This window comes from Montipora capricornis, chromosome 6 (genome assembly GCF_036669925.1).
Source record: "Montipora capricornis isolate CH-2021 chromosome 6, ASM3666992v2, whole genome shotgun sequence".
NCBI lineage: Eukaryota > Metazoa > Cnidaria > Anthozoa > Scleractinia > Acroporidae > Montipora > Montipora capricornis.
In genome coordinates, this window is record NC_090888.1 from 18472887 (window position 1) to 18498878 (window position 25992).

Here is a 25992-nt window from a genome sequence, read left to right on the forward strand (position 1 = left end):
TTACCGCGAAATACAATCATGTGCTTATACATCAACAACAATAGATTGTTGACAATTAGCAAACACTTGCTTCCCCAAGAAGTGGCGCCTAGTCGGCCTTCAATCAATCTGTGACTATTTTTGCATAGCTAATGCAACGTGTTCACTAGTGGTATAGACGCTTTGCAAGAGCAGAGCGTTAGCTCGACTCTCTGTAGATTCTTGCGTTTGGTCCGAAATCCTAAGACCAAAGGTACAAACTGATTTTGAAATTGCGCACGTCAGGGTGACAGAGCAGATTTTGTTAAAAGTGATTTCCTCCCTTTGTAACTCTTGCGTTGAGGTTTCAGTAGAATGAAACTTGTAATCGACGATTATTTCATTTGACCCATGACGCGATTGGGGCAAACCTTTGAAAAACATCTGCCAGTTGACAGAGTCAGATTTCGCTCGCTTTAAATAATGACATTGCGGTCAAGCGTTTAGATTTCCATGGCTTTTAAAACCCCAGATGTTATCTTGTTTCTTTGCCAGGAAACGTTGAATGCATTCTACACTGTACTGGACCTTGGAAATCTCTTTCAGGAGGAACGAATCGCCGTAAACTGAACAGATTGTGAGGTTTGCAGTTTGAAGTATTGGTGAGTGCCATAAAAAAATACATGGTTTGACGCGTGTGACATCGACACGCTAACTATAAGGAAAAGGACTTTCGCTACGTCAAGCGTAAACTAGAACTTAAATTCGTGAATTATTTCGGTTGTAAACTTTAAAACAATTCATTATTTTCGTAGTGTATGTTATTCACGAAACACAGCACGAATGAAATTGTTCTATTGATGCGGAGTATTACTAAAAATGACAAAGTACTAATAAGACAAACGACTCTTGCTAAGCATCGTTCGATTTCCGAGTAGCAAAAGCAAAGTTTTCGAGTTTCGCTCAAACCGAAAAGGGCTGCCTTCAAAACGTTTCTACTCCATTTTCGAAAGAACATTTATCGTATCGTGGATTAGTTATCTAATTTCAAGTTTCTTTGTTGAGTTCATGAATATTCACGTTTTATTGACGATTAATTTTTCAGTAGTTTTTTTTAGATTTTTTTTTTTGGAGTTTAGATTCATTCCATGATTTTGATATAAATTCATTCAACCACAGATGTCCTCAGTGATATATAATTTTTTTTCCTGATGTAATATTAACACAAAGCATGAGTCGAATGTTCCAGGAGCCAACAATTGAAACCAGCGGACACCAAAACTATCGAAAGCATATTTCCAATTGCGATAACACTTGGGGGAAGTCTTCGCGCAGTTAAAACACCCCTCATTGCAAACAATCAACTGAATTTATTTTTAACCGCGAATGGGCAGGCACTTTCTTGTTAAAAAAAAATAGGTTTGCTACTTTCAGATGCTAGAAAAGCTCACCCAACGAGGTATCCATGCAGTCTAGGTACTTAAGCTAAGCCTTATGTGTTGACAGATAAAAGCGGTTAAATCTTTAAGCATTCCGATCTGGGAAAACGCCCGTCATTTACGCGAGGCGAAATTAAAAAAAGTCCATTTTCCACATCTTCGCTGCAACCTAAGCGAAAAAGCCAGAGCATGGCAAGGTCGACTTTTTTCTTGATATAAGCTAACATAACATGTGAGAGGGGAATGCTCGTAGAGTTAAGAAATTCTTACTAAGTACCCAAAGGTATTTGTTTTGATATATCTTTACTCTTAATACACCAAAAGACGAAAATATTTATTTAAGTACTCTTTTTTTTCTATGTTTTCGGACCGGTCATACAGTGATCTATGAGTTGTTTGGGACATAAATAGATCCACAAGGGCGGTTATCAGGGATACCAAATTGAATTTTATAACCACACAACTTCCGGTTATATTTCCTCGTAAATTCGTTGACTAACTTCAAAGAACTTTGCGATGTTCTCGGTAGACTTCAGAGGAAAGGCTCTTAAAAAATTCCATCTAACTTTTCCATTGAATACCTCAAATCAATTATAGTACTTTCCTTTTGTGTTAGTGTTCCACCTTGACCGAATATCTGAATGGAAACCTGTTAAAATTATCAATTCACGCTGTCTCCTACCGTTGCCCAAAGCTAAAAGTTGACATCTGGAGTTTTTTGGCTTGCAGTTTTAGTAACTAATCTCATCGTTTTCAAACTTGCATTAGACCTGTCGGGGCTCTCTCGAACACAATCCATCACAATCATTAGTTATCTAGCTTTATATCAACGACCTTGAATTCACCAATTCCACAGTTTGTCACGCCCATAACAGCGGGGTACAAACCTAGAGCTTTTCAAAAAAACAGTTATCTCAAGATTTCTGATAAGTTGCATTAAAAGGTGAGGATACCATAAACAAGGGTATTGCAGGTTTGTTTAAAAGTAAATGATGTTTAAGTCTTGTTGTTTTAGGAAGCAATTGCAAATATTGTACAGTATTAATTCTGGACGTGATACCTGAAAATGATAAAACAAAGGCTTCAAAGATAGTCTAATTGAACAATTGAACACATACGGCCCCGATAATCAGACTGGCTTTCGGCACCTAGCCTCACCGAAATATTTTTTGCAAAAATTTCTGTCGGTTCATGTTCCCATGCAGGGCTCCTACTGGCCGAATTGAACTTTCATGAGAACAATCTACCCAGAGTTATCAGCTCTATGGCAATGAAAAACGCGGTTTGAACAACGCCATTGAAAAATTAGCAATTCGTTGAACGAAATGTGTCTCCTCTTTGCCTTCGTTCAGCTTCGTTTTATATCATCGTTCAGCACTCTACAATTTGGGCATTTAGTAACATGAGATGAGGTCAAGGAAGCGTGGTTTCCAACTGCGCATGCCTAGACATTTTAGTTGTGCGGTCTACCTTTGGCGTTTTTCTTTCCAATTCTTATCCTTCGATGGGAAGAAAGCGTGCAATTTTTTGTTGCATCAAGTACCGAGCACCTTACACCAAAATTCGTAAGTTAGACATTTAGAATCTTCTAGAATTAGACATTTCGCCAAAATTTACAAAGCTCATTTACTCATTGTCGGGAAAAAATCATAACACATTACTTCAGCTCACACGGATTTACTTGGCATTCCTGTAAGTAGAACATGTGAAATGAACTTAAACAGGATAGTTAGATCATTCATATTAACGTTTTGTTGACTTTTCGCAAATACGGAGTTTACTGAAGCTGTGCTGAAAAAAAAAATTTCTTCCTCCATCCTTCGTTGCAAACGGACAAAATAAAATTCAATTTCACTGAATACTGTTCTTGTGATGAAACTGTGGCGTTTTAGCTTTTTTCTTCATTGATGCAACTACTTTTTTTAGTTTAAGTGGGCGAAATTGTAAAACCGTTAGAAACGACAGCAAGATGTGTGATTTAAAGTTCGGATTGGAAATGGTTTATAAAAGTGCAAAATGCTACAAGTAGTTTTAAAGTGCTCCGAATATTTTATTTCCGGTGTGTAACACAAAGTTTGATCCAAATTGTACTGTTTTTCTGTGCAATGGATTTTCGGCGGTTCAAACAGCTTATAATTTTGGGATGAACAATCAAGGCGGAAAGGAGGCGATATACAGAGTTGGGTTGCGGTTCGAGAGGAAATGAAAATCATATTTTTCGGCATTGCATTTCCTGTGCTGTGAGCTAAACGAAAAGAATTTTTTCAAACATCCTACCCTATTCACATTGGCAACTAGCAATGAACTTTAAGAAGAGAATAAAGGGGATAACTGCTTTTCAAGAACATTTATTGCCCCGTTGTTGACCTCAGGAAGACACTGCAAACACTCGAAGGCAGATCGGGAAATATTTCGACGAGGTCCAAACGGACGATTCTTCTTCACGAGAAACGTAAGGTAATCACATAACAATGTGGTGAATATAAATCCATTCGGAGTAACCATGAAGTTTCTTTACTGAAGAATTACTGAAGAAACTGTGTGGTAACCGCCGTCTTTTTGTCTGATCAGTTTATATTTGCCTTTACTCGAAGCATAGAAACAACTAAGAAAGAAACAAGCACTCATTATCAGCCGTTTTGATTCGAATTTGGGGAAGCTGTCTTGAAATTGTAAAAAAGAGCGTCTCATCTGCAAGATGCACAAAATACGAAAGAAAGATACTTGTGAAGAGGCATAATCCAGTATGCGCTCGCCCGTGTTTCAACTACATACTCGAGTGGCACACTTCAGTTTGTTCCAGACGGGTTAAGAGCGTCTCGGTGAAAGTATCTTGGAGTTTCATATTTTTTTACGACAATTTAGGTCAAGAACGTTAATGAAAGCAAACCCAAACTCCTTAAGAGGATAAGTGAAGCATCGTGGCTCGAAGGGAAAAAAACGCTGCATGTCAAGTCGAAAGAGAAGAACAACTTGCAAAATCCTTAAATGCCGGCTCAGACCCGAGTCTATTTTTCTCATCTTTTCTCGATGAATGCTACATAAGGACGACCTCCACGGCGACGAAAACTATCCGACTAGATCACGGAGGGTCGTGGGTTCGAATTCCATCTGGGGCTCGGATTTTTTCCGAGTTCCCAGTTGGTTCTACCATCATTTCATTTCTCAATAATAATATTATCGGTTAAAAAAGGGAAAGGGATTATGTTGAACTGACGGCAACTAGGCCTTTATGACACAATTTTCCTCTAGCTCTTACGTGGCTCTGTAGTTGTACCACGCCACGTTTTCACCTGCACATCAGTTATTAAAATATCAACGTTACCTCGGTGTCACAACAGACTGGAACGCATATTTTTTTATGCGTAAACCGCAGACTGGTTGCGCGAGGTTACGGGTAGTGCAGACGAAAGTAATAATTTCATCTACAAATGGTGACACTTTCAAGTCTTCTCGGATAAGAACTACAAACCGTAGGCCCACATCTCAGCTATATTAGTCTGGAGAAGCGGGACTTTATTTGACTTATTCAGCATGAGTGGTCAAGTAGAACGAATCTTCTAAATAGACTACTGATCGATGAGACCACAAGAATAGTTACCGACAGCAGACAAAGTGTTGAAAGTTGTAAACCATAGCTAAACTAACCTCAACACTAATCAGCTTACACATGCACTTGAATCAAAGCTTCCGGAAATGAAGACAATATTGAAATCTTTAATACCAACCGCGCAGAGACAGATTTTTTTCAATGAAATCGAGTCGATAGAAATGTATTCGAAATCCCTCAAATGCCATCCGCATTTTTTGGGAGTTAAAATTCGACAGCTTCAAAATGTAGCTTTGCGCGTTTATAACTTTTTCATGATTATTCCATCTCGTTCTTGTTTTACAACATGAGCGATGCGTCCTAAAAAATTGGATTTGTATGAACGGATTTCAGTAGAGATTGAGAATGAACCATTTGCACGCCTGTATCAATTAAAGTTGCCTTTCGCTCAGCACAGGATAAAAGTAAATGGACAAGTGAAAAGCCGAAGTCGATTCGCTCTCTTTCCTGTCGTTTTCGTTCCTCTTCATCATTTGTCGCATCGGGATTCGAGAGGGTGCAGACTTTGGTACCCGAGAATCAGGGTTTCCATTCACCTTGAAAAGTCAGGGAAATCTGAACATTTTTCAAATGCAGGGAAAAGTCAGGGAAATTTTATTTCTCTCATCTGGAAAAATTATTTTGATATAAAACCACTCAAAAGATATTTCCTTGCTATCAATGTGCTTTGTATGTGACGTTGGCCTCAAAAATGCATAATTTTCTGCTTGTCCTCGGATTACTAGAAAATCCTAAAAGATTACATATCAGGGAAAATTGCCTTTGGTCAGGGAAAAATCAGGGAAAGTTCGGGAATTTTGTTTTCATGGTAGAGTGGGAACCCTGAGAATACCCTGCCACATGATCAACTACGGAGCAAGGTTGATCTCTTCATTTCAGTGTTACATACGGGTCGTTGGTTCTCTACTCTGCTCTGCGAAATTTTCGCTTCGGCAAATCCGGCCTTCATCTCTCCCTCCCCGCCCACCCCTCCCAAAGAAAACAGCCATGTGTAATTTACTTCGATTTCTGTTTCCGTCGTGTGCCGAATTAGTGCTATAGCGGCGCTGGCAAAGACATTTAATTAAACTTTTGTAGTAAAGGAAATGCGCGAGGCTTTGTCTTTAAATCAGGAACCATGTGCAAGGTAATTTTAACGATATAGTGATATGTGAGATAGATCATATATTGAACTGCGGACATGAAATCAAGTGAAGCTATGATCCTCGCAGTTATGAATTATGTGCCGAATTGCGTTCAAAATTGCGAGGATCATAGCTTCACTTGATTTCATATCCGCAGTTCACACATGATCCATTTCATATGTCATTTCATCGATGATTTTTTCCTCAGGGGAACATAAGAACCCACAAATGACCAGCTCCCAACGTTAGTGGCTTCATAGCTCAGTTGATTAGAGTGTCGCACCGGTATCGCGAGGTCACGGGTTCAAACCCCATTGAAGTATTGAATTTTTCAGGTTTCTCTACGCGGCATTTGCAAAAATTGCGTTCATAACTGCGAGGATCATAGCTTCACTTGATTAATTAAGATAATTCTCTCAGCTAAATAAGCTGTTTTCTGCATACTTGCTGAAACCTAAACTTTGCTCGTTAAGAACTTTAGTAACCGGCAGTTTATCACTGCCCGATCTCTTTCTGAACTTCGGTCGTCGAAACGATGTTGCTAAGAAAACTAAATGTCCATTTACAGTATAGAAAAAACTGGGCCCGAACCCATTAAAAGGTAGGTATGAACGATATATCTTTGCCGTGTAAACTATCCGTTCCATAATTTTATGAATGGGTCCTGACCAGCTTTTTTGGGGTTTTGGGGCCATAGCCTATACCGAAAAAAAACCGAATCCGGATCAAGAGAGCTGTGTAAACGTGTCTCCGCTCCAACTCAAAAATCTGGTCCGATCTCCGAAACAGAGTGCCAGGAACGGGGCCTTAAGGCCAGTTTTATGATGAGCAAAACCAAATTGTTGGCTGTGTAAACGGTAAAAAAATATGGTCCGAACCACATTTTTAATCGGTCCGGAGCCAGTTTTGTCTGTAGTGTAAATGGTCCTTCTTTAAATTGCTCGAATAAACAAACAGGAAATATAATAGCCACAGTGGAAACAAGCAGCTAAATAAATAAATAAGCAAATACTTTGTGACAATCAACCTGTCTCGAGCCACAAGCCACAGTCCTTTCGTTCAGTTTCAAAAGTGCTGACCTCTTTGCCTCCCATATTTAAGGAGTACTCGCCGTATGTATATTGTTAGTTTGAAATTACATGTTTTTAATTAATTAATTGATTAATTATACCAAGGGACATTTTCCATGCAAACTTCCCTTATCATTGGTTGTTCAAAGTATGAAAGTTATGGCTCACCCGAGGAAACGATAAGAATAATACACTTAAAAACTAAAGAGAATAATGTGGTCAACACAACTTAAAAGGGAAGGCACATGAGAGCAGGAATGGCGCAGTCCCAGACTCGGAGTTTCACGTGGGTCCAATTTGTTGGTTCTCGACTCTGCTCCGAGAGGTTTTTTTCCTGGGTACTCCGATTTTCCCTTCTCCTCAAAAACCAGCCCGATGAGTTGATTTGATTTAATTTATGTACCATGTTCACCTCCGTGCTAAATACACTTGACACTTAAATAAAGTTTATTATTATCCTGAAGAATTTAAGAAGTATCACAACATGAAAATCTACTTAACGCGATCAACCGAAAGTTTGATACCTCAACTGGAATTAATGCAGTTTGTGAAAAAAGATCATGCACGCGTGATCGACTGGTAGGGTCTTGGTCGACCTTGGGATATGTATAGCCAGAGAAGATTCAATCTAATATTGCTGCCGGCGACGAGTTACTGAGTCTTTCGCACGGTTCCAACAGACACAGTTTTAAGTATTTCGGACAGAACCGTTTTGCGCTTTCTCGTGACAAACTAATAACTCTTAAGAGGATATGTCCATAAATTAAGATTCCCATTACACTATATAAGACTGATTGAGCTACCATATCTCTCTTGAAGTGACTTAACCTGTACCGGCTCTATTCAAATCAGTACCCAGATTGGTTTACAGGAGTACTGCAATGAACAGGCTATTTATGAACTTCCATTCCATCTATCTACACAATTGTGTTTTTGTGGAGTCAGTAGTGTAGTAATTGCCTCACTCTCAAGTAAACTATACATGTAAGTGATGTTTGGACATCACCAAGAGTCCTGATTCCACTTTGCTTCAGAAAATATGAAGAATGTTTCACACTTGAGGTGTAAATTAATTCTCCTATGTTTAATAAACTAGAGAGTCGGAACTAAAGGTTAAATTTTCAGAGAGCACATAATTTGGCCTCCAGATTTTTTCAACATATGTTATGCGATTATGAACACGCGAGGAGCTTTCGCTTATTGTCTGAAAAGTAAGGCCCTATGTTCTAAGAGACATAACAACTGTAAGCTTCTTCAGAGCATCACTGAAGGCTTTGGAACGAATTGTTCATAGAAATTGTAGATGGCAATCACTTTCGTTCAGCAATGTAAAATTTTTAAATTAAGACCGATAACATGTCTTTTGAACAAGCTTATGGTGTGGAAGTTAATCAACGAAAGTAGTTTCTATCTAAGTACATATTAGTTTTCATTCCATTAGAACAATTAAGCTTATGATGTACAAGTTGATTAAAATACAAGGTAACTTATTCAATCAATTCGATCAGTTTTCATTCGATTAGTCTTTAATACTTCTTAATTTACTCAGTTAATATTGATTTGATTTTGTAAGAATAACTCTGAAAAAGTGCCATACCAAACTGGCAATAATTGCTTTTTGTTTTTCAACCCTTATTGCGTTCGAGGAGAACATGCACATTCTAATCTTGTCTGTTCTGCGGGGATGTCCCTCGGATCTCGATCGTGATGGCACACAATTTCAGCCGCCATCTTGTTCTGGCAAGAATCTCCATGTATTCCATAACTATTTTCAATTAAAATTATTAGCAACAAGATAATAGTCAAAATACTTATAGTGCAATACCTTCATTACTGAATAAGTATAGGAAATCGTATCATCGGAACGTTCATCGGAACGCGAGTGCATTTCATGATTTATTTGCATGAGTGATGTTTTGAAATTTCTCAAATTTGCACGAGCCATAGTCGACTGCAACTTGAGAAGTTTCAATCCATCACGAGTGACCATAAATCACGAAATGCAGGAGTAAGTTTATTATATACTCAACAAAATCCCCTGCTTTGTTTCCATAACAACTTCCGCATTGTACTCTGTAACCTCTTTCTGCACTCTAAAACCTATTTAGGCATTCGTTGTTGGCCAATCAGAAACACGATAATAAATGCTAGAAAGGAACCTCGTCAATGACAAAATAGGATCGAACAGACCTCACTAATCCTTGATTAATCATCATCATCATCATCTGTCGGCTGCAGATTACTGCTAGTTATTATAATTTTTATTGAACATCGCCTACATTAGACTTTCTCCAACCTTGTGAAGCAAACTGCTATCCCTTTCATCAGATAGATCACAAGATTTTGCAATATTACCCTCATCTTTGAACTTTATGGTGATGTTGCCCAAAAGACGGCTGGGACTTCTGTTCTTTTTGCATGAAGTTATATAATCACGTGATTTACGGTTCTATAACTGAGAGTGGAAATCTAAATAGCCGTCATGTAGGGAGGTTACAGAGTGAAATGGTTATAGCAGCTCTGAGGCTTCGAGTTGTCCACTAACCACCGAAAATTAAACTAATACATACAACATGACGGAAAGAAGTTAAGAAATTAAAAAAAGAAACCTAACGGGCCGTTATACGCACAGTTGGGGCCATCGGCCTCGATTAGAGAGACGCAATTGCATTACATTTTATAGCAAGAAAGTGAGAAAAATCCTGATCGTAGCAAAACCATATTGTGGCTCAAAAAGGAAACGTAACAGTACTCGATTTCCGTGTCAAGCGAAAAAGAGGGAAACCGGCCAAAATGAGTTTTTCCATCGTGTAACCTCGGATCTTTCGGTATAAAAGGCTTTGTTCAAATTGCTGAGGTTAAATGACAAGTAGATATCATTGTCAGGGAAAAGAAGACAATTGCCAAAAATAAACGATGTAGTTTCGTTTTCGTGCTATCCGCTTTTGTCTATTGCGCGCGTTGTTCAAGGATGAAAGGAGGTTCTTCGATCTGGGAACTCAAAACTGTGTTGGACCGCCTCATGAGATTTACTAGTGTAACTGAGTTTTACTGAGCCGTATCGCTTAAGACAATAATATCGAACAATGCAGAGGTCAAAGTAGTTTGTTGGGATTTTCTGAAAACAAAAGTGGACCCAAGTGGTCTTTAGATATAACCATAAAAGAATTTAAGCCCCAAGAAACTTTTCTAGAAGTAAAGCGACAGGAGGAATGTGTGATTGGCAACAGATTACAAAGCACAGTCAAGTTTTCTTTTCTGTTGAGCAAATGGGTACTCATGACATGACAGTGTGCGTATAACGACCTCGACTTGATGCTATCTGAAAACACGGGATTGAGTGGATTTCAGTCTTCGCTCGTTTTTGAAATTTTGCAAACATTTTTAACTCCGATTATCTGCGTAGGTGGATCAAGTAGCAAAGCAGTGCAGTAACTGAGCTAAGTTTAAACTCACACTGAGATTTAGACGATTAACTCATATAACACCTTTGAATTGCTTTTCACAGCTTAAACGCTTATGTGTTCTTATCAAGTAATCATTTTTTAGTGTTTAAGTTCGTTAGTGGGACGCCCAATGACGTCATGCACGCTTCGTAAATCTTGATTTTGGTTGGTTTCTATGTGAGTGTTTTCAAACATTTCCCGTATATGTAGTGCACACCTAGGAGCAAAATGTTTATTAGGACGTGGGGGGCTCGTCCAAACTGTAACCCTTTGTACGAGACAACAAGCAACAGCTAAACAAACGCAATGAGCAATATTCAAGGAAATCTATAGCTCGGTTGAGGTTTCGTCTCTGCCTGAAAAATAACGAACAACGGTTAGTTTTGATCGTTTTTGCCTGTTTCTTACATTTTCAGCTGTTGATGCATAATTCTAAACATCGACATTTAAAGGGAAGTATTTTCGATTGATCTTTTGTAAAAGACGGAAGGATCCAGAAGGATCAACCCTTCCGTGTTGTTACTTTGTTGATGTAGCAGTTACAGTTTTCACATATTTCAAGGGAGAAAAAGAAGGAAGGAAACTCACGTTGCGTGCTATTAGGAATTTCAATTGTACCTGTTTTCTATTTGGGGGTCATATCTTAGGTCACTTTAGTGACAAAAAATATGGCACGTTGTCCAAGGTACCTCCATATCTTTGTTTACAAGCGAAGCAAAACGATGCAATCAAGACTGTTGTTAAATATCCACAAAATTAATGACATGGGAGAAGTCGGACAGCTTGTCTAAAATGAAATCAATGAAGGAATGCTGAACTTTTGGGCTGCGATGAATCAAAGTCACAAAGACTTAAAAAAAAAAAAAAAAAAAAAAAAAGAACAGTAAGCGATTTATTCTGTCATGTGAAAACTGAGATGTGATTAATTAACTTTGGTGTCATTGACCCAAAAAAAATTTGGAGTGTTTGTATCGCTGCTGTAAAAACAAAAAGGTTGCGAAGAGACCTGGATGTGGCTCTCTGTGTGTTAAGATAAACTATCACTTTCACATCCGAATCTCATTTGGGGAGTATGTTTTTCGGGTGTCATAAAAAAAAGATATTTTGAAGAGGAGAAAGGCTCGCAAAAAAGTATGACGCAGAAAGGAACCTATATTTATTCACGGTCAGCATCATTACAAGGTTTCTGTCTGTGAGGCCCTGTATGGAAAGTAATTGGTCAATTATCTACAACACTTTATAGGAAACCCATCTAGCGGGAGAAAAGTAATTAGTTTCATACAAAGCGTGGTTAAGCGGCCCTAAGACTGAGTTGCGCTGCCACCTCGGCATCACTAGAGGTATCTTCCTTGAATAGCAATGTACAATTTGGTTTTGTGGACAGCAAGAGGTAGGGAATAGCAAAGAATTCTGCCATATTTTGTTTTGTGCCGAGATGAAATGCTATGGTCAGTAACTATAACTGAGGTGCAGATCATAAAGCTCAGTGTTTGGGTGCATTCGAGCTTTCCTCGAGATAAGTTCAAATCGGCAAACGTAATTCTCAGTGTGATTATTTTAATAAGCACACTGAGAATTTCGTTTTAAAAATATTCAAATCTAAACGCCGAATATTTGTAAAAGCAACCTGTTTGAAATCTTTCTCCAAATAGGAATGCACCATGTTGTAGTGTCTTCATTTCCGGCTATATTTAGCCTTACGTTTTGTAGCTTACTTATCAAGGCTAGGGAGGAAGGATAATCAACATACAAGTGCATTATAAATTGTCTCAGAGTTACGTTTCATTTAAGCACAGATTTTGACTTAATTGACGTAATTACCAGTTCCCTAATCTGACACTCTCACTCGAACAGTTACTTTGCGGTAGACGGGGCAATTTCTTTCCAACGCATCCAGTTCGTCGAAACTGGTGAAAATTCTCATTCAAATGCCTTTTCTAGGAAATCCCAGTTGACTAGCGAAAACTAGAATTCATCGCGTGCGGTTTGGTGCAGACAGTTCGAAGTTTTGTTGTTATAACTGATACGAATCATAGATTAGCGGAGAGGCAGTTGAAGTGATGGCGTTTAATACGACAACATCAGCACGAAAGTCTAAGATCGAAAGCATGGGACAGAAAAACTTTACAGCATCACGGACTTTAAATCTAAGAGGGTGAAATCGACGAAGACACCACAAAACAGTAATATCATTGGTTAAAGGGGGGTAAAGAATCATGCTGTTCGTGTGGCACGGATTTCAGTCCATTTCTTTGTGGTGATATGCACACGAGCAACGACGTGAAATCATCTCATTTGAGCGGGTTTTGACGCCAACGAAAGCGTACAAATTTGATTTTTTTATTCTCTATTCTTAGTCTGAGACCGCTTACTTCAGTCGTCCAAAGACTTACAAATGTGCAAAGTTATATTGTGAGGTGACATTTTCGTCGCCGGTGACCTCATCGTCGTAGATCGTAAAGTCAGAAGTGCCATTTTCCAACATACAATACACGAAAACAGACGGTGCATGACAACTGCAGGCCGCAGACTGCAGGCTGCTTACAAATAGCGCTGATAAACAGTATTTACGTCTAAGCACCCATTTTGAAACGGTTAGCTTTTAAAATAACTGCGAGTTAGGGTTAGTCTGCATTCTGCTGTCTGCAGTATGCAAGTGTCAGACACCGCACGAAAACAATGTCAAGAAGACACCGGCCATTATCCAAACCACACACTTGACGCCTTTCCGACTGAAACATACTGTTCGTCGTAGTTCTAGCGCCACTCAAGTGGGCCCACTTTAGGAAATTTAACCAAGGCCGAAGACAACGAAGGCCATAGTTGCAATTAGTTCGCGATTATTTCATGTTGTTCGACATGTAAAGACTGAAAGAGTGCACGGCGAATGACTCGAAAGTTTAGAGAGAAATTAAATAGTTGAATGGTTGGTTCTCGCGTCCTCTAGTTCAATTATTAGGAAGAAAACGGCAGACACACCCAAAATTAAAAACCGCACGCTCTGAGCCTGGAACTGTTCTGGAATATTGAGCCTGTATTTGTTTTCGCTGTTAGCGTTCTCGCCGATATTGTAGTTGCTTAACAACTTAAGCATCCTATAAAAGACTTTAAACAGTTAACTGCCGATCGGTCTCTTTAGAGGACAACCAATCGTGTCTTCATGATAGTTATAGAGGAGTAAACCTTTATGATGTAGCTATTAACGTTTAACGCAAGATAATCTGTAAGGGTTTCTAGGTTTGCAAAGAGGAAACGATATGCTTTGCTTGAGCAACCAACTTCTATATGGTAATCAAAGCGCTTAGATTCAAATACATCTTAATGGAGATTATTGGGCCAAAAGGATGAAGTTATAACTTGTTTAAAAGACAGCATTATATTCTCACGACCTCTCATCCTCGACTACTGTAGCGTGCTATTTTCATTTGCAGGTGAAAAACAGCTGTTAATTAATAATAAGCTGTTTAGGATCGTTTTGCGCTTCTGAACTAAGGTGTTGTCTTTGATGCGATTATTCCTGTATCAAGCATACGTGACTGGACTACAAAGAGATTTAACAATACTTATTGGTATTGGCTAAGTGAATTAATTTTGTGAGTCGTGAACTTTCAGATAAGATAATAGTTGACAGACGATGAGTTCATCTGGCAGCATTATGGGTAAATAGCTTGTGATAAATTTTCGTAGGCACGCAATGCGTACTGCGTCCGACTTGTGTTGAAAGAAAAGTAGAGAGCCAACGATCTACCTGGCCGATACTAAACAATGATGCTTCATGAGCAAAACAGTGTCTAAGCAAGGTTAGCAAATCTGCAACGTGAAATGACCACATCATTATGTTTCAAGGAAAACACGAAAACACAGCGATGAATTTTAACTTTCTCTAGTTAATTTACTAAATTGTCCCGTAAATATATAAATTTAACACTTGAGATTGGAATTGACGTTCCCGTTGACTTCGCCGTCTTCCAACACTGGCCATTATACCTCAGTTTTGTGTCTTCCTTTAAAATGTGCTATAGTGAATACTATTTTAGTAATGTTAAGGCTTAATTTATCGAAAATGGACTTTGACGAATTCATTGAGAAGAACAGACATCAAGGATAGGAATCACAAGCGGACACAAATCAACATATTCAACCATGATCGTACAGTAGAAATTGCTGGAATAGATCGTTTTCACTGTCACGCAATAAAACAATAAATCGAAAACCATCCAGTGGAAAAAGTCAAGAATTCGTGATGTTGTAGAAGATAAATGAAGAAGACGCTTCTCCGAGTTTTAGGCCTGTGCGTTTCCCCAAACTTCAGATATTCGTCGAAATGTTTCGCAGAAATTTACAGAGCCCAGTATGAAAACGCCATGTTGGTGTACATCTGTGGTGCACCAATATGGCGGCCGGCTAATAGTGTCAACATCTGTTACTTACTTTGGCTATTTAGGCGAGTGATCATCTGTACTGTACAAACAGCTATTTACCTAAGCACTTTTCCTAATGCCTTAACTTCTAAAAAGGCTCAAAACCATGAAATAAATATATATTTCTCAATAAACTCGATCGTCGCCTCGTGTCACGCACCGCTATAACTCAGAAATTCAAAATGCTCTGGTTTCCAAACGAAGCACCCTATTGAGCTTTAAAATTGCAAATGGTTATAAATTTACCGCCTCTTATGCCTGATGAGGATAAAAACTTTCGTGGCTCTTTAGTTTTGGATTTTAGAAAATGATGACGTCACGTGAAAACGATCCATAAACAAATTTCCTAAAATAAACTTCGCTATTATTTACGTATATCTTTGCAAAAACCACGCGGCAGAGACAAACGACCGGAAATGCCTTTTTACGGGCTCATCCGCCTGCTCATGGTCATCATTTCGATTTCAAACTCTTTCGGTATAAATTGTGGTCAATACTTGTGATTAAATTATCGCTTTATCTTTTGAAGTCAGCTGGTATACTGTTATCTTTTACAGCTATCCCCCCCCCCCCCCCGGTAAAATTGGGGTGTCCTCAACATGTTATCAGTCAACGTAGACAATATCGTTAAGTTGGACTGAATAATCGATTAAGACTTCTCATATTTTCATATGTCTATGATCTCTTGGCTTATACCTCCTTAAGCCTGTCGGACATTTTCTCAGAAGAGAAAAATTTGATCAGGTCTTGACCAAAACTAAAACGAAAGAGGCGAGCTCATTTTCGGCTATCGATGGGTTATGTTTCGGAGAGATTGACTCCAAGTTTAAAATGAAGTTTGGACTTAAATTTTTCTGTCTTTTATGACATACGTCAAGGTGGTACTGATATTAGGTAATAAATCCTAAGGCAGGTGTTTCTATCAGCTCGTAATGGATGTTTGCTTTTTGCGACATTCACCATAAGTTGTGATCTAAAGCCTGGTTTCCATATGATCTGCAATGGTCTGCGATCGGTCTGTGACACGATCGCCGATAGGTCTCCGCCACGTCGCAGACATGCGGAAATATTTGTCTCCGGCGTCTGCGGCGATCTGCAGCACACGGTCTGGATGATCGTGAAAGTTGAATCTAGTTTTACTTTTCCGACTATTAAGACTCTTCCGACTTAGACAATTTTTAATGGAAATGTGTGTCTGTGTTCTATCGGCGACACAATATTGTTCGCCTTGAAACACGTGTCATGTCCAATCAGACTTGAGGTAAGTGCTTGTCGCCATTCTGCTGGAAATCCTCGAGCGCCCATTTTTCTCCTCGCTTCGCAGAGGTTGGTGGCACGCTTGCTTGCGATCACTTCAGTTTTAAATGGAAACATTTGCCAGAGATGTTTACGATCGTCTGCGATAAGACCGAAGCAGACAGCTTCCGATCGTGTCACAGAACGTTGCAAATCATATGGAAACCAGGCTTAAGTTCGTCTACTTGCGTTGTATTTCTTATTATATAAAGTTCCCTACCATCTGAACGACATTTTGCATTGACCATGCGCCTAATTCGCGGCTGCAAACCTTGTGCTTTTGGGAGGTGCCTATCATACTATAACATAAGACACATAAAAATCCCTTATTCCCCTAAGCTATCAATGCAATATATGCGTATTAGTTAGTCCTTACTGAAATGCTAATCCTGCATGAACGAGAGGGTGTCAAGTTGACAGCTGGAGAAATGGTTATTTTTTTCCTACTCAACTTATTTATTGATTGTTCCCGATAGGTCAGCCTCATGTAATTTTTACGAACTGGGATCAAATTGAATTTAGTCGCCGATTCATTTAGGGACCATCATCCAAAAAGAGTTCTCCGCGTGCGATTTGCTGATTGGTAAATTTCTCAGCCCATTTCCTGAAAATCTTCGACAAGTAATACTGTAGTTAACTTTTTTTCGCTCTGGAATTCTTGATCACATTTAGAAGAAAATGTTGCCTTTTCTTTAATCAGGACACCACTTCTTCCGAATTAGTGGCTGAGCGGTTAAAATAGTTAGTAGAAGTAGAATAAACTTGAACCATCACGTCATTTGTACATTACGTTGGCGTCGCCTTTAACCATAAGGTCCTGTCCGCTCCACTCTTCAGGATTAAGACCTCCAAACTCTGAGAAACAATTAAATGACCGAATATTCTTCCATAATTAATCTGAAATGTCATTTCAAAGCTGCTAGAGGCCAATCAAGGAGGCTCCTTCTCTGGCGTCTAGCTATCGTCATTATTTACCTTGAAGTCTAATTCTGCTTATCAAGTGTCTGTCAGGCTGATATTGGTTATCAAGGGCATTTTTATACCCTCGTTATCTTTCTAAATCGCACGCAAGTTTTTAGCACTGTTTTTTTTACGACCTTGTTGATCGTTTTTTATCCAAACAGCCTTTTCGCCCACTTAGCAAGGAAGCAAAATGAAAATACATCTGGTGGTGGTCCTATGGATGATTACAGCGGTCTGTTGTGTAGCATACGACTGTCCGAAGCAGTGCAAGTGTGGAAAGACAGTTCAGTGCAGCCTACGCAACCTAGCGATTTTGAAGAGAATCTTACCGACGAACATCACACGTCTGTAAGTAAACTTAATTCCACATCAATTTATTCCTAGTATCGTCAATGACGTTTTGATTTTTAATACCCATTTGCTGTTGCTAAGATTCATGCTTATAACGACAACCTTGCGGTAACGAAATCAGTGTTAAAATCAGGAAATCCGCCTGTTAAGCTTTGCATGACATTGAAGCGAATTGTAAATGGACGACGACTAACTTGAACTCAAGTCTACGGCCTTTTGATACGCCATTTCATTTTGGAAAAATTTGCCAAACTGTTGCAATAACAGCTTTAACGTAATTTTTACCTTCCATAATTAGGGACAACGCAAGGCCGAATGGTTAGCTTTCAATTACGGTAGTGCGTGTCTGCAATAATGAAGTCTAAGCGCCGATTTCTAAAATGGTTATCTTTTAGTTATCGTTGCGTATATGTACACTTATTACCGTCAAATACCGATTTTATAACGTTCGGCGTTTGATATTCGGCCTTCGGCTATCTGCAAAATACCCATGCCGATGTTATAACAAAGTTAAATACCATAAAATGGAATAACGTATATTTGTAATATGTACCGAGTTTCACTGTTTAGAGCTTATTGCTCGTGGGCTGTGTGTAGAAATTAACAATCACATAAACAGCCTGGGGACATTAATCATTGAAATTGCTCTTATATATGGGATTCCCCATTGACAACCAAGTCATTTGGTTCTGGACAGAGTGAAATCTTCGAGTGTCACCCTAAGAGGTAACATGTTGTTAACCATTTGCCCCCCTCCCCGGGATGGGATGGGGATTGACGACAAAAATCTTCTGGCATTAGGGTAAAATCTGTATGTGCCACTCTTAGGAAGAAATAGGATTAAAAACTGCCGGTGCAAGCAGTTGGCAGTTTTCAAAGCGCTATAGAGGTCACTTCAAGACCATCGAAAAAAAAAGTTTCAAGATGAAACGCTAAGCATCAGCTGCATTTTAATTTAGCGCCCTGCCGGCTCGATTCTCTCTGCTTTACAATGTTCTCGCAAGAGATTTCGAGTAACCAGGGCCGTATTTCGTTGTGCAAGTGTCTGTGAGGCCCTCTTAGGGGTTTTGCATGGGGAATAAGGAAAAGTTGAAGTGGGGAACAGGGAAACAAAGACGAAATATCTACGGAACAAGGGAACATAAACTATTTGGGGATCAAACAGCTGAGAACAAGTTTGGAAGTAATTTCGGGAACAAGGGAACACAAGCAAATTTTTAAAGGGAACAAGGACATCCCTTGGGAAGACCTCTTCTCTGTAGCCATTCGTTCAACGTATTATTCCAACAGAACATGTTTGCTCAGTCTTTGGGAACCGTGAACGACAAAGAAACCAGTAATACGAAGCACTGCTAAAGCTTGTGACACTTTTGAGCACCTTGTTTACATTCAAATCGTTTCTACATCACCTGTTACACAATTGTAAGTCAATCTACGACAAGAGTGTCAGCGAAAGTAACTTTTTGTCGCTTTTGCGAGTTTTTCAAGTTCGCACACGATTCTTCCCCAACACACAATCCGTCGCCCAAAACTAGTATAAATAGCTTTTTGTCAATATTTTGCGGCTTCCATCTTTTTCAGTTTCCTGTGTTACTAAACATAGCGTGCCAGTGTCCTTTAAGTTGATAAACAGGGCCTATTAGACTAAGGGAAACCCATTGAGGAGTCTTTCTTGCCACCTAGGAACCTACAACCACTTGCTAAGCTACATAGAGTAAAACAACTGTGGGCTAGTATGACCTCATCCTAGGCTTTTTTAATCCAGTTAACTTTAAGCAACCGACATATGGTACGCGTACACAGCGGAAAATGCCCCAATAGCGCTACCACAACCTCTCAGCTGTAGGCACTAATCAATCTTTTTTTCACTTCAATCAACAATTCCGCGAAACACTGACAGATCATGAGCGAAAACCGTGACATGGATGTTTATAAAGGAGCTACAAAGTTGTATTTTCTTCGATAACTTTGTTTATAATGTGTATTATCCTTGGCGGTATCGTATTCAACTTTTCCCACGAAGTTTTAGTTACCACGGAAATTCACTCCATGCGTGAACTGATATAGGCGTATATTATTATGGACAACAACGCTTTCCGTCGACCAGAAATTTGATAACGCTATTTTAGTAACTCTAAATTAAGAACGCACCGCAATTGTGCTGTGTTGGTCGGTTGTATCAAAGTTTTTCGCAAGCTAGATAACGTTTTGATAAGCGACCAACATGAGTCTAACCGAAAGAAGGTTCGCGTCATTTGACGAGTGATTTTCTGAGAATAATACCTTGTTTACGAAACCTTTGCGGGTTTATCGGGCGGATGTAAACTTCAGGGAGTGAGCCTAACCTCAAATATTTTTCGTTGGTCAGAGAAGTCTTTCCATTTTTGACAAATATTTTACCATTTTTTTCTCCATTTTTCGCTATTCATGCGGCATTGACAGAAACTTTATGACGGGGGAATGGTGGAAAGAGGACAATCGCTCACTTTGGCTGTTTGATCTCGTACAGCAATGGCGAAGGGGTGGGATGCAGTACTCCTTCGGTGTTTGACACTTGCATACTGCAGACTACAGACCGTAGACTGCAGACAAACCTTAAATCACAGTTATTGAAAGCTAACCGTTTTAAATAATGTAGGTGCATATCCGTTTGAGGCCCCCTGTGGAAAAAGAGTTAAAGACTGTTATCAGCGCTATTTGAAATGGGCGTTTAGATTTACATACGGTTTATCAGAGCTTTTGTAGGCAGTCTGCATTCTGCAGTTGTCGGGCAAACACAATTTAAAGAAGCTGTGTAAAGAAGTTTGGCCAAATTAAGCTGCTGGGAAAACGCAACCAAATTAAACGAAACATAAAGGTAACTACTTGAAACATTGCAGGAAGGGTTGAATACAAAAGAAAGCACACTGAGGCAGGGATGGAAAAAAGTGAAGAAGATAAAAATGGATTGCAACTGCGGTTTTTATTTTTGGTTTTTGTTAGTTTATCTCTGTTGTTTGTAACTTAAATTTGCATGCTCCTCAGGCATTTTTTTTTTCGTCAGGAAACTTTGTCTGAGTTGTGTTGTTCAAGCGTAATTTCTGCGTTGACGTTAAGTCTCATAGCGGGGCGACTAACTGGTAAAACTACACAAATTCAAATGTACAATAGCTACCTTGACACAGCCACTTTAAAATAGTTTCAGCTCGGTGCTTCCTTTATGTGCGATGTTCGCGGTGCCCCCTCACTATCTCCGGTACACGTGTCTGCCGCGTGATTCCATATTTTCTTCAAAAGCTCGGCTTTTGGTTTCACACAATTATTTTGTTTTGTTTTACTTTCAGTGATCTATCGTCGGCAGGGATACGCAAAATCCCACCTGGAGCTTTTGAGAATTTCACTTCACTTCGATATCTGTAAGTCGATTCGTACCAACATCAATTCTAGAATTATGGCCGAATCTTTCAAGTGGTCTCTCCAAACCAGTCTTTGCTAATGTAAAGTTAACTTTGTCCTTTTCAGGTCCCTTGCAAACAACTCTATCGCATTTCTTCCGAGGCATTCCTTCAAAGGACTTCACAACTTACGAGAACTGTATGTATCTCAAGCCTCACCGCTACATCTAACAACCGTATAACACTCTACACACACGCACAAAAAGGCTTCCTTGCCAGGTTGTTTTACTCCGAAAATGAAAACGTTTAACCTAGCGTTCGGAGTTGTTTTAATTGAAGCTGCGCGGTACAATTAACTTATTTGAGACCTTGGTTAACCACATGCAAGGCGTTTGGTCGGTACTCAGAAGGCCCGAAACATCTCGAACCTATTTTGATTACCAGAAATCTCCAGATTTCCAAATGTAATTTTCCCAATCCATGATCTTTACTAATTTGACCTTTCCGGATTTCCATGTAATTTTCTCATTCCTGGATCTCTATTAAGGACGGTACCCACTGATTCAAGGTATTTTTAAAATTTGCGCGGTTTCTGAATATACAAGAAAAGCAGATCTTAACAAGTGTTACTGAGATCCAAAAAGATGATTGGGAGTAACCACGCATTTTTCAGCGATCTATGGCGTTCTTTTTCAAATTGTGCTTAATTATCTCGGAATTCATGTTTACCCTCAATTTTCTTTTTGGATACCAAGAGCACTTGCTATGTTCTGCTTTCTTCGCATAACTTTAATAAACTGTGCAAACTGATTCCCCTATTAGTAGTAAGCACTACCCATAGGAAACCCCAGTATCTCGAGATGCGCAGAACGTATGCGCACTAACAATAGTAGGCAACGTCCTGAAGTGTCAAATTTCCACCACTGTGGGTCGCCGACCTTGTATACTTAATGCCAGAGAACTGGGGAACTCTTAATACTTCAACGGCACTCCAGAAAGTATGATCCACCGACTTGTAGTGCATTTCCCCATTTCCCAGATATTTATCCAGAAAACAGTTTTGTCCGTCTCGGTTTGATGGATTACTTAAAATGTGCAACGCACGCTTAGCGTGCAGAGAATACAAAACGTGTGTTTTTGCAGGGGCGAATTTTTTTTTTCTGGGAAATTCGGTGTGCCGAATGGGACATTTCAATTTCGGTTGTACATACCAGACCAAAGTCACCTTTCTTTTGTATGTGTTAAGCACCAGCCAGGGAGATTTACGTGAGTTTATTATGAACAAGAAACAATGGGAACAACTTCAATTTAATCCGATGAAAAGAGACAACTTTCACAAATACATTGCCGTTACATTGGGCTTCCCGCGGATATATTCCAAAATTTCGGCCGCAAGGAAAGCGCTCCCAATTTAATCGATCGTTTTGTGCCTTGAGGACTCTCCACTTATCTTTTCACTCGAACGAAACTAAGGCTCATTTACATGGGAAACGTAGAGTTCAAGTTTATTGTTTAGCCTTATTACAGAGCGAGGAAGTACAAAGGAAACCATTGGGGCTGCCTCATTTCATCAATTAACATACGAAGTATTAGCAGAAGTATACATGTCAGATGATGGGCAGAACTGCTGAACAGGGAAACACTAAAATGTACAAGAAAATTAACCAAACATGTTTCGACGGTACATCCGTCATCGTCAGTGTTACAAAGTTTTAAATCATCGTTGAATTTAAAGAGCGCGCGATGTTACACATAGTAACATTCAACGATGATTTCAAATTTGTAACACTGACGTTGACGGATGTACCGTTGAAACATGTTTGGTAAATAAAAGAAAGTTGTATTGTTTCTACTAAGTAATTGTATAAAGCACAGATTAGGTTAAAAAAAATAAAAGTAAAACAAATAGGGTAAGGATGAAATATTTATGATAAGAGGAATGCTCTCAGTTCACTAAGGAGGCGATACTTGTTGCACTTTGAATTTGAAAACTAAGAGAGTTAAAGAATCTAGGACCATGGAAATAGGTAGAGAATTTTCTTACATTAGTCCCGAGTCTTTGCTGCTATAACTACCATAGTGTAAACATTCACTTTCTTAGTCTTTGCTATCACCCTTGCATGAATGTCTCTCGATTTAAAAATGACCCCTCTAGCTTTTGTAAAGGAGTGGGCGCTTTTCAATGTTTGGAACCATCGTTGAAGCTTCTCCACTTTGACCGGCCTGACTGTTGTAACCAAAATGTCATGTTCAATTTGGCCAAAGTGCTGCTCTTTTTGACTCATGCTCACAACAAGCTCACGTTACACCCTCCTATTGGCTCGACAATTATGCAACCGCGCTGGCTTGGGTCGTGTTTGCCACCCAACCGGAGTGTACCGATCAATAGACCATTTCCGAGTTCATGTCTGTCTCCTCTTCAAATCGAGTCTAGGTCCGAAGGTTTTTTTCTTATGATAATTAGTTTTCTTTCATATGTAAAGTAGAACTAATCACCATCACAAAAACTTCGCATTTAAACTCGCTTTGAAGAGGAGGAACTCGGAAATGGCCTATTGAGCAAATAGAATTTTTCAACCGTATGTTTTGTTGAAAGAAAAAAGCCCAATATTTTGCATTTCTCTTTGAAATTCCCCTCTCATTTGTCGTAAAAAAAAAACTGGTAGTCACTTGACTCCAAGCAAGTTATTTCCAAGATGTCGTAAAAATACATAAATGTTTTGAAAAGAGGAATGCTAAGAAGATTGCCAATGTCAAAGGCGTGACGGATCCATTTCTCTTTCTAGCTTGGCCGTAGGACAAATGTCGGTCATTTTTTCCCCTCAACTTAACGTCATTTATGAGGACTATTAACAATGAGGGCCAAAGTATAATGTGTCAAGGTGTTGAGATAAATCTTTCAGGTAACGAAAATATTTTGTGGTGAGGTGGACATTTGTATGCGCCTTTTTCTCTGCAGGAACCTTCAAAATAATGGTCAACTTAAGTTGAGCGAAGATTTCGACAAAAGTCTTCCTTCCCTGAAGACTCTGCGCTTGGATGCTAATACTGCAGATAACTTGCCTGAAGGTCTGCTGAACAGCACACACACTGTTAATGTATCCATTGACAGAAGAAAGGAAAACGTGCATTGCGACTTCTACAAAAGACCGCGAGAAGAATGCACAGAACTATCCTACCCTATTTGCACGGAAATTATGGACATTAAGGAGGACCTCATAAAACATTCTCCCTTTCCTAAGCATTCCTGTGTTCTTGCGAGCTGTGAAAACAAGCAAAGGAAACACAAGGTTGTGTGCCTCGCATCGAAGACAATGGCGAACAGCACTTGTTGGCCAGGAATGATTGGTGAAAACACCGGCGTGAAGCTAGCGTTGTGGACGTTTGGGTTGCTCGCTGTTACTTCAAATCTCCTCGTTTTGGTTACGTTAATTTGCAACAGTCAAGTTCGCCGCTCTGCACTCTGTATTTTCATCATGAATTTGCTCCTAGGGAATATTTTAATTGGCGTTCACATTGTCATAGTAACGGTCTCCGATACAGTCACATACGGGGAGTCTTCTAAGTGCCACCAAGAACGCTGGGAAGCCAAGTTATGCGTACCGCTGTTCATCGTGAAAAACATCGGGCTCATCGTCGTCGTTCTTTCACTTGCGCTTTTGACCATCGAGAGATTCGTTGTTATCATTTTAAAATTGCCCCGTCTCATAGATACATGTCGAGCAATTGGCTATGTGTTTGAAAGCTGGATACTTGCAGCGATTGCCACAGTTGTATTATGGACCAAAGCCGGTAATTGGGGATACCTTTGTTCCACGTTTTCCGGCAGTAAATATTTTGCGGACATTAGCAAAGGCATTAATCTCACTTTAGTGGGCATTTGCTTTACGTTAATATGCTTCCACATATTTATCTTGTGTTGGACGAAACTAAACGATCACGAACTGATCGAAGCTGTCGATTATAGAAACACAATCCGGACATTCCTTCTTGTACTCTCTACGTTTCTAACCTGGGCAGTTCCATACATTCTCTTTTTATTGAGAGTCTCTGGAATTTTTACAGAAGAAATAGCAACTCAGACGATGGCTATTTCATTGTCGCTAAACGCTTGCTTGCATACCTTCTTGTACGCGTTCGACAACGACCATTTGGCAAATCTTTACAACGCCTTGTCTTGTAGACAGGAAGAGGACAAAGAGAAAACTTTGAAATCTGAGAAATGCGAAAAAATGAGAAAGGACATAGAAATGGGTCAGTTAACTACACAGAAATCTCCTGAGTCTTTGTCTCTGGTTTCGGTGAAACCACCTGAGACGACAGACGATTCTTTGAACGTTTTATCAAGCACGGAACTCAATCAATGTCCAGCAGCCACGGAACGGAGAGGTTCTGAGTTAACAAAGGCCGAAGGTGCCGTTATTATCACCAATAAATCTCCAACCAATCCTAGCCACGGAGAAGCCACTGTTCTTTTACACTCCCCTCCATCGTCCCCAACAACGTCCACGAGATGTAACCGAGCGCCCGACGAAGGCGTCAGCGAGTGCGGTACGATATCCTCCGACACAAATGTCACGTGGTTGAGCAGCGAATGCCCGAGCGTTTCCCCGAACTCTCCCAATACGCTTTTGAAACTCAACGACGGAAATTCAACGCTTTCCAGCATGGTGTCTTCTATCGCTCCTAGCAAATCGCCATCTAACGCAAGTACTCTACAGCGCCCTAAACGCAGATTTAACTTCGTAGGTAAAGAAGGAAAACGACGACTCTCAAAAGGAGGCATGGATACCTCATTGGATCACTGTGACGATGAAGTGATAAAAGCTGAAGAAAACAAAGATGAAAATCAAAACACTAAACGCGAGAGACGAATGAGCCCCGTCCGCGATATAATTGTTCGGGTCCTCTCGCCGAAGGTTAAAAAGAGGCCGAAGACT

General features: G+C 39.6%; 1 protein-coding gene across 9 annotated transcripts in view; it reads left to right on the top strand.

Annotated features, from left to right (window-relative positions):
* The window catches only part of LOC138051676 (uncharacterized), a 40318-nt gene that overhangs the window by 12608 nt on the left and 1718 nt on the right, over positions 1-25992 (top strand). For 5 of the 9 annotated variants that reach the window (XM_068897940.1, XM_068897936.1, XM_068897935.1 and 2 more), the window contains exons 2-6: positions 514-620; positions 17489-17675; positions 21002-21073; positions 21180-21251; positions 24012-25992. The exon at positions 24012-25992 is cut by the window's right edge and continues 1718 nt beyond it. In XM_068897940.1, the coding sequence (XP_068754041.1) occupies positions 17518-17675; positions 21002-21073; positions 21180-21251; positions 24012-25992 (2283 nt within the window). In that variant the 5' untranslated portion in view covers positions 514-620; positions 17489-17517. Of the gene's footprint in view, positions 1-116; positions 233-513; positions 621-9076; positions 12038-17488; positions 17676-21001; positions 21074-21179; positions 21252-24011 lie in introns of those variants that run through there. The other 4 variants (XM_068897937.1, XM_068897933.1, XM_068897932.1 and 1 more) reach the window with 4 other exon arrangements.